At 40.0% G+C, this 18681-nt stretch overlaps 1 protein-coding gene across 4 annotated transcripts in view; it reads left to right on the forward strand.

Moving 5' to 3' along the window:
* Nucleotides 1-5170: 5170 nt before the first annotated feature.
* Nucleotides 5171-18681, forward strand: part of MRS2 (magnesium transporter MRS2) — a 38049-nt gene continuing 24538 nt past the window's right edge. For 2 of the 4 annotated variants that reach the window (XM_032861639.1, XM_032861640.1), the window contains exons 1-4: nucleotides 5171-5423; nucleotides 7156-7229; nucleotides 9934-9970; nucleotides 11124-11236. In XM_032861639.1, the coding sequence (XP_032717530.1) occupies nucleotides 5234-5423; nucleotides 7156-7229; nucleotides 9934-9970; nucleotides 11124-11236 (414 nt within the window). In that variant the 5' untranslated portion in view covers nucleotides 5171-5233. Of the gene's footprint in view, nucleotides 5424-5575; nucleotides 5609-6394; nucleotides 6457-7155; nucleotides 7230-9933; nucleotides 9971-11123; nucleotides 11237-18681 lie in introns of those variants that run through there. The other 2 variants (XM_032861642.1, XM_032861641.1) reach the window with 2 other exon arrangements.

Here is an 18681-nt window from a genome sequence, read left to right on the forward strand (position 1 = left end):
TCTTAGGTTAGGAATTCCCTGCATCACTTCACTCTGAAAGCAGGTGTTAAAATAGTTAATAAATAATTAAGCAAGCATAGGAATAGTGCTCCCTCCTGTGGCCAAAGTCCCAGAAAGTTTTCAAATGTGGGGATGCTCTCGCCTGAAACCGCCAGGTGGATCACAACAGAGCCAGACCCCAGAGAAGCCGATTTACCACGGCAGGTGCTGTGTGTGTGAAGACAATGTGGTTTAAAGGCGAAGCCTTGTGGTTTCAGGTCATGGGCACAAAGAGATCAGGGCACATGTTTAAGTTGTAAAACAAAGAAAAATAAAATTTTACTCAGCGCTGGAGTGTAGTAACATTAGATTTGGATATTTTAATGTCTACGGTGTGTGAAGAAGATGTCTTCTTTAAAGGGATAGATCTTCTAAAAGGAAAAAAAAAACAGATAGTAAAGAGTCACAGAAGTCTGAACTTAACAGCAAATTAAACCAGAGGGAAACATAAAACTATAATGTCTAATTTACTTCTGATCTGTATCACTGTATTTCCCCTCAGCAAAATAATTTTGTACCTTAAATGATGGCAGAGTACTCCATCTGGTGATGGAGCTGGGCGGGAATAAGAGGTTTGAGCATGGGATGCCTGTGTGGCTCAGTCATTAAGCGTCTGCCTTCAGCTCGGGTCATGATCCCAGGGTCCTGGGATCAAGCCCGCATGGAGCCCTCCCTGCTCAGCAGGAAGCCTGCTTCTCCCTCTCCCACTCCCACTGCTTTTGTTCCCTCTCTTGCAGTATCTCTCTCTGTCAAATAAATAAATAAAATCTTAAAAAAAAAAAAAAAAGAAGAGGTTTGAGCATATCAGTAAAGATTTAGAAGTATTAGGGGAAAGTGGGGAGGGGTTGCTAAGAGAAGGTAGTAAAATAATTATCAGGTGGTATTAAGGTCAGAACAGGAGACTTGAATTTTATGGGCCCCAATCAACTAAGGATTAAGCTACGGGAAAGCAGTATATGAATTTCCTAGGGCTGCTGAAACAAAGTGCCACAACCCAGGCTTAAAACAACAGAACATTATCCTCTCACAGCTCTGTGCTAGAAGACCAAAATTAATGATCTCAGCAAGACTACAGTCCCCCTAAAGGCTCTAGGGGAGAATCCATCCTTGCTTCTTTTGGCTTCTGGTGTCCTTGGTTTGTGGCTACATCACGCCAGTCTCTGCCCCCACCTTCACATGGTTCTGAGTGTTCAAGTCTCCCTCTCCTTTCTCTGGTAAAGACAGCAGTCGTGGAATTTAGGACACACCCTAAATCCAGGATGATTTCGTCTTGAGACTCTTAGCTAGTTAAACCTGCAAAGTCTCTGCTTTCAAATAGGGTCACATTCTGAGGTTCTGAGGGGCCCGTTTTCAACTCACTACAGATTGGTACTTTGTTTCCTTCACTCTATCCCTAAAACCTAAAATAGGCTCCACAAGTACTTGTGAAATAAATAAGTTCATCAGTGAATCCAAGAAGTACAAAGATTCAAGGGTGCTGAGGAATGTAAGTGTTTACACTGAGGTGTCAAGGTGGGGGGGGGGGCAGCACCATAGTCCCTTACCAGATGAATCACCGGATGTAAATTTCAAAGTGAATATCCTCAGGAGCCATTACAGAACTCTTGGACCTAGCATCTGAGTGGAAGACATAAAAGGATTAGAAGACTGATGACTCAAGGCCAGACACTATGTGGAAAATCTAGAAAATCTTCCAGAGAAAGATTCCACTCACTTCAAGTCTAGTGAATGGAACTTCTTAAGATCCCTCCAAGGGCTTAAAAAGGTCACACAGACTCATACCTAAGCAGGGGATAGATAGAAGCTCTATGCCAGGGAGGTAACTGTGTTCCCTCTAATTGTACATGAATCCTGGGGTATAGACGGGACCATGGGAAAATCAGTCTGGGTTGTTTTTTTTAAAGTATCCTGCCCCAAAGAGCAGCATGTGGGGAAGAGAGAAACCCGGTCCTTTGAGGCAAGAAGAGGTAGACTCTGTAAATGATCAGGAGGGTCACTGTTCATATCAAAAGAATGGCAACAAGATAGGCCTGGGGGAGGGGGAGGACTTCCAGAGAACTCTGGACCAGCCCACAAAGAGGTCAGCTTTAAAACCTGCCCTGGCTGTAGAGAGCACGATGCCATCTTTTGGTAAAAATGTTCCATTCATTCTTACTTGGCCTCACTGCCCCCAGGCAAGTCAGAAATAGCAGCCACAGAATAAGGAAGGGGGTGGGAGGGGATTGAGGAAGCTGACTGGGATCTCCAGCCACACCAAAAATTCTTCGTTGCCTCCAGGCTCAACAAGAAGAGAGGAATCAAGTCTTTTCTTGAATGAAGATTGCAGCAGTAATTAGTGTATAGGGTCTGATATTGCAAATTATTGAATTGAAACTAGTATATGGAGTGGACATTTTCAATTACTGAATTGATGCTGGAGAGAACATAGGACTGAGAGACCAGGAGAGTCATTGAACCCACCCAAGTTTTTAAGAGGCCAGAGAAGGACTAGCACCACTCAGCAGGTTTGCAGGGGCAAAAATAAAGTGTCTTCTATGATTACACCCCATGAATGCCATGTGTTCCAAGTACTAGTCATAGTGGTTTCAGATGATGAGTTACATAATCTGGGCTAGATAGAGAAGGGAGAAGAGCTGGCAAGGGTCTGATGGGAGACTAGAATTGTAGTGGGTATAAAGCCTCCAGGACGTTAGGGTCAGAGAGTGTATTATTGGTATTTCTGACACAAAACAGTTCTGGATGAGAACACAGTCCAGAGTGTGAGCCTGGTTTGAGGCAACTGACTTGCTTTGGAGCTCCAGAGCTAAGGAAAGGGATTAAAGAAGCTGAAGGCGAAATTGTTATACAGGTGCAGAAGTCTCCTGGGATTCTGTCATGGCTTGGGTTGAATAGGAAGATGACGATCCAGATCCCATTCCCTACCCCTCTATGGAAACTGCTCCTACCAAGATCACCAGGAAACTCCAAAGTGTCACTTCCAACAGAGGCAATGCTCATTTCTCAACTTCCTTGTCAGTAGCATTTGACATAATTGATCTCTTCCTCATTCCTGAAACTCTTCTGCTTCAAGGATTCCACCCTTTGATTTTACTCCTTTCCTGGCCACCCCTTTTCATATTCTTCTGTTGGATCCTTCTCTTGTCCCTAACCATTAAATGCTAGAGGATCTAGAGCTCAATCATAATAACTTCTCTGTTTGCTGTCTCACTTCCTAAGAGATCTTACCCTTACGACTTTAAATACCTCTATATGGCCCCCAATATATATGTCTACCACCAACATCTCCCCCAAACTCCAGACTGTTTACTTGATATCTCTGCTTAGACATCTGTTTAACAAAGCTTTCAAATTTAACATGTCCAGAAGCAAATGCCATCCCATAAACTGATCTCCAACTAAACTTCTTCCATTCTAGTAGATGGCACCATGACTGCCCAGTTATTTAGGCAAAATATTTTGCAATCAACTTCTTCGCCTCTTTACCTAATCCCTCTTGCAAATCTTGTCAATTCAGTCTTCACTATGTAGCAGCAAGCTCGCCCTGTCTCCCGTTCCCCATCACCTACCTTGGCACACACCATCATCACTATCTCTGCACTTAACTCTTTGTAATCTCTTCCCCACATAGCCAGAATGATCCACTTAAACAGAGAGAAGTAATGATCTGATCATTGAAGTCACCCCATGGCTCCCACCCTTCCCAGATTAAATTCCAAATCCTTGATATGAATTGCAAGGTGATGAGTCTGGCCCGGTTCCAGAGCTTTTCTAAGACTTTGCAAGGATATCTTAAACAGAGTTGTCTCACTGAGCTAGGGTTATTTATTTATTTTTTTAAAGAATTATCACATTATCTCATAGAGTGGTCTCTGAAGGCATGTTTTTGGAAGATATGTTTCATCACTGAAGCTGTTAGTAAAATGAAAAATCTACCAGGTAGGTTCTTTCTGGATTTTAATGCTTTATGTTCTCCTTTTCTCTCAATGCTAAAATCAAATATCCTCTCTTCTGTGAAGTCTTCTGTCTACTGGCTTCCTAATTCAGCTTCATTCTCAATACCCTACAGGGAAAAAAAGAAAAGAAAAAAAGGAGAAAGTTCTCTGTTTTGTTTCCTTAGCTGTGTTTATACTTAGTGATTGGATGGAAATATGTGAAATTCATGTCTGTCTTGTATCACTACTGTGGAAGGGACAAGTCTATTAACTCACTTAAAAATATGCATATAGGGGCACCTGGGTGGCTCAGTGGGTTAAGCCTCTGCCTTCTGCTCAGGTCATGATCTCAGGGTCCTGGAATAGAGCCCCTCATGGGGCTCTCTGCTCAGCAGGGAGCCTGCTTCCCCCTCTCTCTCTGTCTGCCTCTCTGCCTACCTGTGATCTCTCTCTGTCAAATAAAATCTTTTTAAAAAATGTATACTGTATTTAATCACTTCTAAAACCTACTTTTTTTTTTCATATTTAAAGACCAAAATTGGGATGAGTCTTGAAATGATGTAATTAGAAAGCATAATTTATCAGCATTTTTTCTTTCTTGGTGGTACATAAAGTATTAAACTTCTCCTTGAAATTAACACTATCTTACAGTTTATTAAATACAGAGTGTAAATCTTGTGGGTTTATGTTCCTCAATACTGAGCCGCACAAGTTTAGACCCTCATTCATAGTGCAGTTCATTGTTTCTACTACAATAAATTTAAATACAAACTGAGTTAGGAATGGGCATAACGTCCTCACTTCCAAAGTGCGCATTTTATCATCTGTATGAAAATCCTCCAGAAACTGCAAAGCATGATCCACAGCCCGGGTATTTCTTCACACTCCTGGTTACTAGAGATAACCCTTCCCGCGGGCCGCTGACCTCTCCAAGGGCGCGAGGGTCGGATCTAGGTCTGACAGCCTCCGCCGCACAGGTGAGCGCGCCCCGCCCGCCAGCCCAAGCCCGTCCCCCCGCACTTTCCAGGTACGAGACGCGAACTCTGATTGGCCACGGGACGCAAGGAGCGCTCCCCCAAAGCACCTTCCGAGCATGCGCGGTAGGGGAGGCGCAGGCGCGACGCGGCCAGCGCATGCTCAGTACGCTACGGTCGCACTTTTTTTTAAGCGCCCGCGCCGGGTCGCGTTGGTGCCGGCTAACCAGCCCCTGACCGGCATGAGGGCCTGGGGTGTTAGGGCAACTTTCTGCTCGCTCCAGCGCCATGGAATGCCTGCGGAGCCTGAGCCGGCTGCTGCCCAGCGTCGTGGGGCTGCCCCAGCGCACGCTGTGTACTCTGGCCCAGAGTCTGACCCCTGGGGCGCGCCCCGTTGTCGTCTGCGGCCGCGCGACCCAACTCCTCAGGCAGAGCCGGGCCGCGCCCCTGTGCGCACCCCTTCGGCCCCGCGTGGCAGGTACTGCGCTCCCCGCCCCGCAGCCTAGTACGCAGGTCTTGCGGTGTCCCCAGGGCCCTGACCTGACCGCCCGACCCCACCCGGCGTGGCCGTGGCTACCCTGCGCTCCACGCAGGCCTCGGACCCGGGTCTGCCCTTGGGGCGCCCGTCCGGGAGTGCTGGTGGCCGCCAGTGCGGACCCGCCGGTGCGTCGTGACCCCCTTGGAGCCCTCACGCCCTCGCTGCAGATCTCCCCGCTGGAGTGCTCTTATGGGAAGAGTTTTGTTCTTTTTTTTTTTTTTACGACAAGTTAACCCTTATCTAAGTGTTTTTCTTCCCAGTCTTTTCCCGTTTGCGCGTTGATGCGTTTTTCCAGTTCATTTTAAGGAATGGGGAAGCACCTGTAGATGAGGCTGAAAACTTTAAAGATTTCATAGTAACAGTTTTTCCTGAGAAAAATCTGTTTTCAAGTACGGCGTAACAAGCTGCAGGGGTCAGAGTAGTGGGGAGGAGGAGAAATCGGAGTTATGTATTTATTATTTATTTTTTCGCCAAATGATGAAGCATGATGATATGTTAACATTTTCGCAAATGTCAGAATGTAGGTGCTAATGTTGCTCAGAAACCGGCGACATAAAAATGTACGGCTCTCAAAAGGATTGTGCTGTTCTCAAGTTTTCTCAGGCTTATGCTCAAAAGTCTTCTCAAGTAAAGGCACCACCTTCCCCACACTCACTAGAGAGTCTGAACTGGGGTACTCCCCATATTCCCTCCTTTAATAACTCTTGGGAACCCAGTTTCAGCCCATCTGCTGTTTTAAGACAAGCACTGAGATTCAGAATCCTGAAACATTGTATCTAACTTGTGGCTGATTAGCAAATGAATCTCAATGGAAACATTTTATCTAACTTGGGGAAACGCTTTATCTAACTTGAGAAACAACAAACCTCAGATGAGACACTATATGTAATGGGAAGGAATAGGATCGGAAATGAGAATATATCTGCACATTCCATGGAGTCCGCATGATTACTTTGGAAGCAGAAAATAATTGGTAATATGTTTACACTTTCTGTCCATTGCTTTTATGTTGAGTATTTTGAATGTTGTCCTTTGTCAGTCATTAAATTTATGTGATTACACTTCAGAACTCACTTCAACTCAGTCTAATCACACTTTAAATTTTGATTTTCAAATAAGGATTTTTCTTCATTCCAGTTCACGGGGGTCTGCACTCCAGTTCAATTGGCTTATTTCATAAGTAGTCACTATGTAATGTGGAAAAGCTAATATGGAAGTAAAATCTACGTTTCATAATTTATAGGTCAAATAATCCTAATATTGGAATGCTAAAACTGGTGGTAATTTAAGATCTATGTTTTCTAAAATACATGTACCAGTATAATTTTCATGAAGAGCCTTTTAAAATTATGCAAAAAAGATGAACATTTTAATCTTAGAACACTGTTACGCATTTGTTCATTTGACTTTGAGATACCAGTAATACTTAGAATAAAAGTGTTTGGAATCCATAAATTGTTCTAGTACCTTGTCTAAGCCATTCCCTGCCAAATCTAACATAATCCCCGACAGATGTTAACATTAGCAAGTAAGAGTGTTTCTTTTTCCTCTAGGAAAAAGTTTCCAAAAAATAGTAAAGTAGTCTGAAGACCATATAATAGAACAGTTATATTGTAGCCATATGTTAATATCTATTGTATGATTACAGAGAATTCTCTAATTTATTCTTCAGGTGAAATGCACCGGTTTAGAACTTCCGATGTCTCTCAAGCCACTTTGGCCAGTGTAGCCCCAGTGTTTACTGTGGTGAGTATGTATGGTACATTTGATAACTTACACAAAGTATTTCCCATATTTACTGAGGTAACTGGGTTGGACTGGTCCACCAAGATAATACTTATTTTTTGTTTTATAGTGAGCCATTATACTTGTAAGTCCTTTCTTCTTTGTGTTTTGCCTAGCTGATGACCTGGATGTCCGCTAGATTCACTTAACAGCATCCTTGAAACTTTGCTATTGACTGACTGTGGAGGTTTTCTTTAATCCTAGAACTGGTTGTTCAAATCACAGCTCAGCACTTCCCACTCAAGATTTCCTTGTGAATTTATGTAAAGTCCTTGAAGGCTATTAGCCATAGGTGCTTGACCCTGTGCTATGCAATGTAATATATGCAGAAGTATTTTGAAGGCAGTGAAGTGTAATTTTTAAGAGTGGATGCTTTGAAGGTTCATGATCTCTGCAACTGTCTCTGAAAAGCATCAGGAGAAAATAAAATAAGACATAAGAAATAATGTGTACCACAACCACATATTCTCGAAAGAAAAAAATTAGGCCATTGGGGCAAAATATTAGTAATATTAACAAAAATGTTAGCAAAATATTAGCATTCTAGATGAAAGTCACAGGGGAATTGGCTGTAAGAGATTCTTGCAACTTTTTTGTCAGGCTTTACTTTTTTCAAAAAAAAAAAAAAAAAGTTGAATTAAAAAAAAGTAATGTGCTTGTTCTGAACTAACATCCCTAAATTCAGATCTCAGCTGTGCCTCTTACGATTAACGTGGTGCACCTGAACAGGGTATGGTAACATTTTTATGCCTTTGTTTTCTCATCTGTAAACTGGGGTGATAGTGCCTACCTTATCAAATTGTTGTGAGCTGTGACTTAACTCACACTGCATGTAAAATCCTCCCCCATGTAAGCATTCAATATATATATTAGCTATCATCATCATCATTACATAGGCTTACTTACATAAGTTTATTTTCTTTAAACACTATACAAAAAACATAACCTCCAGAATTACACGTGAAAGTTATCACTGTAATTCAATGTTCTAGAACATTTGGCCAGTTTGGTTAAGAATAGATTCAAATATTAAATATTGAAAGAAGATTCTTTGCAGGTGAAGTCATTGTATACCAAGAACACCTAAGAAAATTAGTTGATACTATTTGCTGTGAATTGTGTAAGACTGATGAATCAGACCTGTACCCCAGAAACAAGTAATACGTTAATTAAAAAAAAAGAAAAAAAATTAGTTGATACTGTTTGAAATGAGAGCTTGCTAATCAGCTCATTCTACATGTTACTTTAAAGATAGACATTAAAAAAAATCAGTTTGTATGATTTTTTTATCAGAAAATATCTCATTAAAGAAAAATGGCGAAGATAAATACTGAGAAGCAAAAATACTCATGTTAAGTTGAAAATGGAGGAGAGAGTGCAGAAAAGTATAACATGAATATATATGAGTAGGAAATGTCTGGGAGGACATTCAGTAAAATACTGGTATCGTTTTCTCTAAAATTTATCTTATTTCACGTGATGTATTTTTATTTCAAATTTTCTACAGCAGATACATTATTTGTGAAATAAATTTGAGGAAATAGTCTGTTACACAAAATAAAGTTTCTTTTGATATAATTTGCCTTTAACACTGATGGCTTATGGTACTCATACTGATCTTTGCTCATGAAAAACAAGCTACAATATGTACTGTGGGGTTTTATTCTGTTGCTGTTAACAGAGCATGCATACATTCCCTTGGTAGTGACCCAGCACATGTAACTTCAGCTATACCTTAGAGTCTTTCTGAACATGCATATTTAGTAGTAATTAATAATTCAGTAGTAATTTAGTAGTACATTCCAGCACATATTGAAACTTGACAAGTATTCAATACTTGTGGACAAGTATTTCAGAAAAATGTTTCCTCTGCTTTATAGGAAATAAATATATTTTCTGCATCATGTCCTCTCTTCAAAAAGCCAGAAGAGGCCTTTTCTGTAAATCTTTGTTGATTCTGCAACACTTACCAGAGAGACTTCATAGCCTCCAGTACTTAGAGTCACAGGATAAGCCACATCTGGTCTCACTCTGTTCAGAAGGCTAACGGATAGGAAATGCAAAGGACAGCATCAGGTGTTTCCCCTTCCAGAGAAGTCCTTGCAGCCATCCAGTGGCTTCTCTGGACCTTGTTTGACAGTTCAGGTGCAAGGAGTTGATGTCCTTAAAGGTGGGTGTGAGTTCCACCTTAGCTTGGAATCCCTATGCCTTTTAGTGCTGATATCTCTTGTAATCATCTCCAAGGCCCGTGCAGGGTTCCTGTAAGAAACATGGCCAGTTATAAAAGCCACCCCATTGAGAGAGAAGCAGGGGGATGGCTTCCTATCCGTAATTCTTTCATAGTCTTCCTTGTTCCATGAAATCTACCAGGCATTGGGCATTTTTACCATGAGCAGTGTTGCCTAGTAACACAGCTAATACTCCTTTATCAGATTTCCGGGGGAACCAAGACAGAAAGTTAATCAAAGGTCACATTTGTCCTAGCAGAAGAAAAAGGGGTTCTTTTAACCCTAACTCATAACCGAATTTAACCTAAAGAAGCAGTTAAGGCTTACCTGTGCACTTCCACGTTTGGGAGGTCTCATAATACCATATGGTGTAATACTATAAAGAGCATACTCATTTGGGAGAAAATAATATTTTGCTTTTAATTTTCTCTCTTCAGACAAAATTTGACAAAGAAGGAAATGTTACTTCTTTTGGTGAGTATCTTTCGTTATCTTATAATTCACTTTTTAAAAATCCGTGAATGAGTGAATCTCATGGAAATCAAGAAATTGCAGTGTTTTGAATAGAATATTCTCTGTGTGTAGGGGTGTATTGAAAGAGATCTATCCTCTGCGTTTGTCCACTAGTCCTAATTGGAACTGGCAACACCTGGACTGTGCGTGTTCTCCCAGAATTGGTTTCTGGTATTTAACAGAAGCCACTTTGTCTCTAACAGAAAGTTACAGGAACTTTTTTAGTCTCCCTTTCCACACCCTAGTCCTCATGTACAGCTCCTGTTCCACATTTGAGGCAGATTTATGTAATACTGCTGATGTTGCGATGGCAATGAGGGACAAGCCTGGAGGGACAGGGCACTACATGGCACTCTGCTGATGATGGCACCTACGGACAGTGACTTTGTAAAAGGAGACTAAGCATCACTTTACTCTCTGACCTCAGATGCAGGCTTCATTCAGATTTCCCATGTGCTTCCAGCCCCATGATCCTGTTCCTGCTGCTGCTGAGATCCTGGTGGGAAATTTGGGGTATTTTTGGCCCATTATCTCCTTCAAATGACTGTTCTACTTAGTGCTCTGTCGCAGGTGTGATTGGACACTACAACTATACATGCTACTTTAATCACTTCTTGAGTTTCTTCATCCATTATGCTTTCTCTTGGGTAATAAGGTTAATTTTCAGGTGGGAGAATGTAGTGAGAAAACCAACTGTCTTCTCGTTTTGTATTAGTCCAAGAACCAAGAAAATTGAATTCTCTGTTCACAGATTTAAAATACTGAAGATAGAAAACATTGGAACGTAAAATAATCTGTATTTTTAAAAAATGACCTGTCTCTAGAGCTAGAAATTGATACTGTAAGTCTTAATTGTGTGTGGCTGTGGTTTTTGATACTGGTCCCAAGAGACATCTAAATGCAAAGAAATTTTATGAAGTATGAATAAGATGAAAAAAGAATTATTAGGGTTTGACCAAATTTTTATGTTTTTGAGGTAGAAATGGCTATTAAAAAGACTCCTTTTGGCTTGTTTCTGGTAGTAGAAAATGATGATGGGAGGGGTGCTCTGATCCTAAAGTCTTCCATTAATTGGTTTGGCCCACTTGTTTTGTTAAAAATATTTCTTTTATAGAAAAGAAGAAAACTGACTTATATCAAGAATTAGGTCTTCAAGCCAGAGATTTGAGGTTTCAGCATGTGATGAGCATCACAACCAGAAACAATAGGATTATCATGAGAATGGAGGTAAAGGGCTTTATGTCACCTACGTTTCTCACTGGAGTCTCTAAAAGGTTACTTCTTAGCCGTCTTGAGCAATATCTAGGTTAAAAGCAATTCTGTAATGAAATGGCTGTGTGAAACATAGGATACTTTATATTATACTGTGTCATTGTAGCGTATGTAACTCCTCTTTCGTGGATTCTATACGTGAAAGGCATAACTCTGCTATGTTTCATGTAGGAAAAGTTACGAGTGCAGTCTCTGTTCTTTCTCACTGCTTGAATTTGGGCTCTAGTTTCTGAAATGAAAAGAGAAAGAATCATGATTTATAATAGACATGTTCAGTTGTATGCAGTTACATGTCATCATAGTATAAGTTCAGCTACCAAGAACATTCTGGTTCTCCAAATAGATCAGGAATATCTCCTGCAGTTTATCATTTTAACTTAAATTTTTATTTTAACTGAAAGCTTCTTAAAATAAATTGTATCTTCCCCTGCCTACTGAGAGTAGACTAAATATAATTTGACTTTATGTAGTGATTGAGAATAAATTTGAACCTATGTAATTTTAGTGAGCTAAAGTCTAGGGTTCAGAAATAGTTGAGACATGGTTCTTGATGGTGTGGGCACTGCAGTAAACATCAGACCTCCTTTCTTCCTTTTTTTTTTTTTTTTTTAAGATTTAAGATTTTATTTATTTGAGAGAGACAGAGACTGCAAGCATGAGTGGGAGGAGAGGCAGAGGAAGAAGCATACTCCCTGCTCACCAGAATGCCCAACACGGGGCTTGATTCCAGGACCCTGAGAATGTGGCCTCAACCAAAGGCAGATGCTTAAGCAACTGAGCCATCCAGGCACCCCTGAAATCAGTTGCATTTCTATACACTAACAATGAAGCAGCAGGAAGAAAAATTAAGAAAACTCCCATTTATAACTGTACCAAAAATAATAAAATACTTAGAAATAAACTTAACCAAGGATGTGAAAGATGTGTACTCTGAAACTATAAAACACTGATGAAAAATTCAAGATGACTCAAAGAAATGGAAAGATACTATGTGTTATGGATTGGGAGGATAAGTATCATTAAAATGTCTATACCACCCAAAGCAGTCTTCAGATTGAATGTAGTCCCTATCAAAATACCAGCAGCGTTTTTATTATATTTTTTTATTTTTATCCATTTGAGAGAGAGAGCATGAGCAGGATGAGGGGCAGAGAGAGAAGCAGATTCCCTCCCTGAGCAGGGAGCCCGACACAGGGCTCAGTCTTGGGACTACAGGATCATGACCTGAGCTGAAGGCAGACGCTTAACTCAGCCACCCAGGTGCCCTAAGTTTTATTTTAATCACCAATGGTCCTCATAACAAGTGTTCTTCTTAATCTCCATGATCTTTTTCCCCCATCCCCCCACCTACCTCCCCTCTGGTAACTATTAGTTTGCTCTCTATAGTTAAGAGTCTGCTTCTTGGTTTGTCTCCTTTTTTCCCCCTTTGCTCCTTTGCTTTCTTTCTTAAATTCCATTTATGAGTGAAATCATCTGGTATTTGTCCTTCTGACTTCACGTAGCATTGTACTTCTAGCTCCATCCATATCTTTGCAAATGGCAAGATTTCATTCTTTTTTTTATGTCTGAATAATATTCCATGATACACATATACTACATCTTCTTTATCCATTCATCAACCAATGGATATTTGGGCCACTTCCATATCTTGGCTATGTAAGTAATGCTGCTATAATTAATGGGAGTACATCTATCTCTTTGAATCTGTATTTTGTATTCTCTGGGTAAATACCCAACAGTGCAATTGCTGGATCATAGGGTAGCTCTATTCTTACCTTTTTTTTTTTTAAGATTTTATTTATTCATTTGACAGAGATCACAAGTAGGCAGAGAAGCGGGCAGAGAGTGGGGGGAAGCAGGCTCCCTGCTGAGCACAGAGCAGATGTGGGGCTCAATCCCAGGACCCTGAGTGCATGACCTGAGCCGAAGGCAGAGGCTTTAACCCACTGAGCCACCCAGGCGACCCTATTTTTACCTTTTTTGAGGGACCACCACACTGTTTTCCACAGTGGCTGCACTAGTTTGCATTCCTACCAACAGTGCACGAGGGTTCCTTTTGGTCCATATCATTGGCAACACCTGTTGGGTTTTTTTTTGTTGATTTTAGCCATTCTTTGAGGTGTGAGGTGATATCTCATCATAGTTTTGATTCGCATTTTCCTGATAATAAGTGATAATGAGCATCTTTTCATGTGTCTTTTGTTGGCCATCTGGATATGTTCTTTGGAGAAATGTCTATTCATGTCTTCCACCCATTTTTAATTGGATTATTTGGGTTTGGGGTGTTATATCAGTTCTTAATATGTTTTGGATACTATCTCTTCATCGGATATATCATTTGCAATATCTTCTTCCATTCTGTAGGTTACCTTTTAGTTTTGCTGAGTATTTCCTTTGCTGTGCAGAAGCTTTATTTTTATGTAGTCCCAATAGTTTATTTTTGCTTTTGTTTCCTCACCTCGGGAGACATGTCTAGAAAGATGTTACTACAGCCAGTGTCAGAGAAATTACTGCCTGTGTTCTCTTCTAGGATTTTTGTGGTTTCAGGTCTCATATTTAGGTCTTTAATCCATTTTTTATTTATTTCTGCGTATGGTGTAAGAAAGTGGTCCATTTCATTTTTTTGGATGAGGCTATCAGTTGTCCCAAACCATTTATTGAAGAGACTTTTTTCCATTGAATATTCTTTCCTGCTTTGTCGAAGATTAGTTGACCAGATAGTTGTGGGTCCAGTTCTGGGTTCTCTATTCCTTTCCATCGATCAGTGTGTCTGTTTTTTGTGCCAGTGCCATATTGTCTTGATGACTACAGCTTTGTAATAGAGCTTGAAGTCTGGAATTGTGATGCCCCCAGCTTTGTTTTTCTTTTTCCAGATTGTTTTGGCTATTCATGGTCTTTGTGATTCCATACAAATTTTAAGATTGTTTGTTCCAGTCCTGGGGAAAATGCAGTTGGTATTTTGATAGGGATTGCATTAAATCTGAGATTGCTTTGGGTAATATAGAGATTTTAACAGTATTTGTTCTTCCCAACCCATGAGCGTGGAATGCCTTTCCATTTCTTCGTGTCTTCTTCAGTTTCTTTCATAAAGGTTCTGTAGTTTTCAGAGTACAGGTATTTTACTTCTTTGGTTAGGTTTATTCCTAGGTATCTTAATGGTTTTTGGTGCAGTTGTGAATAGGATTCTTTTCTTTTTTTTTTTTTTTAAGATTTTATTTATTTATTTGACATAGATTACAAGTAGGCAGAGAGGCAGGCAGGCAGAGAGAGAGAGGAGGAAGCCTGCTCTCTGCTCCTCAGAGAGCCCAGTGCGGGGCTCGATCCCAGGACCTGATCGATCATGACCTGAGCTGAAGGCAGAGGTTTAACCCACTGAGCCACCCAGGTGCCCCAGGATTGTTTTCTTAATTTCTCTTGCTGCTGCTTAATTAATGGTGTATAAAAATACAAGAGATTTCTGTACATTGGTTTTATATTCTGCAACTTTTGAATTCATGTATCCACTCTAGCAGGTTTTGGTGGTTTTTAAGGTTTTTTTATATATAGTATCATGTTATCGCAAATAGTGAAAATTTTACTTCCTCCTTACCATTTTGGACGCTTATTTTCCTTTGTTGTCTGATTGCTGTGGCTAGCACTTGAGTACTGTGTTGAGTAAAAGTGGTGGGGCTGGATCTTACCTTGCTCCTGATCTTAGGGAAAAAGCGTAGTTTTTTGAGTATGATGTTTGCTGTGGGCTTTTCATATTTGGCCTTTTATGTTGAGGTATTTTTCCTCCACAGAGGTGGAGGGTTTTTATCACGAGTGGATGTTGTACGCTGTCGGGTGCTTTTTCTGCATCTATTGAAAAGATCATAGGGTTTTTATCCTTTCTCTTGTGAACGTGATATATCAATTGAATGATTTGTGAATATTGAACCACCTTTACATCCCAGGAATAAATCCCACTTGATCGTGGCAAATGATTATTTTAATGTATTTTTAATGTATTATTGAATTTGATTTGCTAGTAGTTTGTTGAGAACTTTTGCATCTGTGTTCATAAGAGATACTGGCCTTTGGTTCTGTGTGTGTGTGTGTGTGTGTGTGTGTGTGTGTGTGTAGTAATTTTATCTGGTTTTGGTGTCAGGATGATAGTGGCCTCACAGAATGAATCTGGAAGTTTTCCTTTCTCTTTTTTTTTTGAATACTTTGAGAGGAATGGATAATAATTTTTCTTCAAGCATTTGGTAGTCTCTGCCTGTGAAGCCATCTGGTTCTGAACTTTGTTGGGAGTTTTTTGATTACTGATTCAATTTCATTGCTGGTAATTAGTCTGTTCAAATTTTCTATATCTTATCTGTTTCAGTTTGGGTACTAGTTTCTAGGAACTTACGCATTTCTTCTAGGTTGTACAGTTTGGCATAGTTTTTCTTGATATTCTCTTAAAATTGTTTGTATTTTGGGTGTTGGTTATTATTTCTCCTCTCTCATTTGATACTATTTTTGGTTCTTTCCCTTTTTTTTCCTTGATGAGTCTGGCCAAGGGTTTATCTATTTTACTGATTCCCCCCCGCAAGAAAACATTTAATTTCATTAATTAATTTTTTCTATTCATTAATTTGTTCTATTAATTTGTTTTCATTAATTTGTTCTATTGCATTTTTAGTTTTTATATCATTTATTTCTGCTCTAATCTTTTTTATTTTCTTTTTTTGCTGGCTTTAGACTTTGCTTGTTATTCTTTTTCTAGTTTCCTTAGGTGTAAGATTAGGTTGAGATTTTTCTTGCTTCTTGAGGAAGACCTGTATTGCTATATACTTCCTTCTTAGGATCACTTTTGCTGTATCCCAAAAGTTTAGAGCCTCTATTTTCATTTTCCTTTGTTTCCATGTACCTTTTTATATTTATTTCCTGGTGGACCCATTCATTGTTTATGAGCATATATTAGTGTTCTTTCCAGATGTCTTCTTGTGGTTGATTTCTAGTTTCATAGCACTGTGGTCAGTAGAGGTGTCAGCATGACTTCAGTCTTTTTTAATTTGTTGAGGCTTGTTTTGTAGCCTAATATATGATCTCTTCTGGAGAATGTTCCACACACACTCGAAAAGAACGTGTATTCTGCTTTTTTAGGATGTAATGTTCTGTATATATCTGTTAAATCCACCTGGCCCATCTGTTATTCGAAGGCATTGTTTCCTTGTTGATTTTCTGTTTCGATGATCTGTCCCTTGATGTGAGTTGGGTGTTAAAGTCCTCTACTATTATTGTATTAATATCATTTACTTCCTTTATGTTTTTATTCACTGTTTTGTTATTTGGGTGCTCCCATGTTGGGTGCATAAATATTTAAATTGTTACATCTTCTTGTTGGATTGTCCCTTATCATATAGTGTTCTTCTTTGTCTCACATTATAGTCTTTTTTTTTTAAATTTTAATTAACATAGAATGTATTATTAGCCCCAGGGGTACAGGTCTGTGAATCACGAGGTTTACACACTTCACAGCACTCACCATAGCACATACCTTCCCCAGTGTCCATAACCCAACCACCCTCTCTCTACCCTCCTCTCCCCAGCAACCCTCAGTTTGTTTTGTTAAGATTAAGAGTCTCTTGTGGTTTGTCTCCCTCCCAATCCCATCTTGTTTCATTTATTCTTTTCCTACCCCCCAAGCCCCCTATGTTGCCTCTCAACTTCCTCATACCAGGGAGGTCATACGATAATTGTCTTTCTCTGATTGACTTATTTTGCTAAGCACAGTACCCTCTAGTTCCATCCACGTCATTGCAAATGGCAAGATTTCATTTCTTTTGATGACTGAATACTATTCCTGTGTGTGTGTGTGTGTGTGTGTGTGTGTGTGTATTTATACACCACATCTTCTTTATCCATTCATCTGTTGATGGACATCTAGGTTCTTTACAATTGAGGACATTGCTGCTATAAACATTCAGGTGCACATGCCCCTTCAGATCACTACATTTGTATCTTTAGGGTAAATACCCAGTAGTGCAATTGCTGGGTCATAGGGTAGCTCTATTTTCAACTTTTTGAGGAACCTCCATTCTGTTCTCCAGAGTGGTTGCACTAGCTTACATTCCCACTAACAGTGTAGGAGGGTTCCCCTTTCTCTGTATCCTTGCCAGCATCTGTTGTTTCCTGACTTGTAAATTTTAGCCATTCTGACTGGTGTGGGGTGGTATCTCATTGTGGTTTTGATTTGTATTTCCCTGATGCCGAGTGATGTGGAGCACTTTTTCATGTGTCTATTGGCCATCGGGATGTTGTCTTTGCAGAAATATCTGTTCATGTCCTCTGCCCATTTCTTGATTGGATTATTTGTTCTTCGGGTGTTGAGTTTGATAAGTTCTTTATAGATTTTGGATACTAGCCTTTTATCTGATATGTCGTTTGCAAATATCTTCTCCCATTCTCTCAGTTGTCTTTTGGTTTTGATGACTGTTTCCTTTGCTGTGCAGAAGCTTTTGATCTTGGGGTGCCTGGGTGGCTCAGCCAGTTAAGTGTCTGCCTTCAGCTCAGATCATGATCCCAGGGTCCTGGGATCAAGCCCCACATCAGGCTCTCTGCTCAGCGGGGAGCCTGCTTCCTCCTCTCTCTGCCTGCCTCTCTGCCTACTTGTGATCTCTGTCTGTCAAATAAATAAATAAAATCTTAAAAAAAAAAAAAAAAAGCTTTTGATCTTGAAGTCCCAATAGTTCATTTTTCCCTTGCTTCCCTTGGCTTTGGCGATGTTCCTAGGAAGAAGTTGCTGCGACTGAGGTCGAAGAGGTTGCTGCCTGTGTTCTCCTCAAGGATTTTGATGTATTCCTTTCTCACATCGAGGTCCTTCATCCATTTTGAGTCTGTATTCATGTGTGGTGTAAGGAAATGGTCCAGTTTGATTTTTTTGCATGTGGCTGTCCAGTTTTCCCAACGCCATTTGTTGAAGAGACTGTCTTTTGTCCATTGGACATTCTTTCCTGCTTTGTCGAAGATTAGTGGGCCATAGAATTGAGGGTCTATTTCTGGGCTCTGTATTCTGTTCCATTGATCTATGTGTCTGTTTTTGTGCCAGTACCATACTGTCTTGATGATGACAGCTTTGAAATAGAGCTTGAAGTCTGGAATTGTGATGCAACCAACTTTGGGTTTCTTTTTCAATATTCCTCTGGCTATTTGAGATCTTTTCTAGTTCCATATACATTTTAGGATTGTTTGTTCCATTTCTTTGAAAAAAAAAATGGATGGGATTTTTGATAGGGATTGCATTAAATGTGTAGATTGCTTTAGGTAGCATAGACATTTCCACAATATTTGTTCTTCCAATCCATGAGCTTGGAACATTTTTCCATTTCTTTGTGTCTTCCTCAATTTCTTTCATGAGTACTTTATAGTTTTCTGAGTATAGATTCTTTGCC

This window comes from Lontra canadensis, unplaced genomic scaffold, assembly GCF_010015895.1.
Source record: "Lontra canadensis isolate GAN:19392208 unplaced genomic scaffold, GSC_riverotter_1.0 scaffold21, whole genome shotgun sequence".
Lineage (NCBI taxonomy): Eukaryota > Metazoa > Chordata > Mammalia > Carnivora > Mustelidae > Lontra > Lontra canadensis.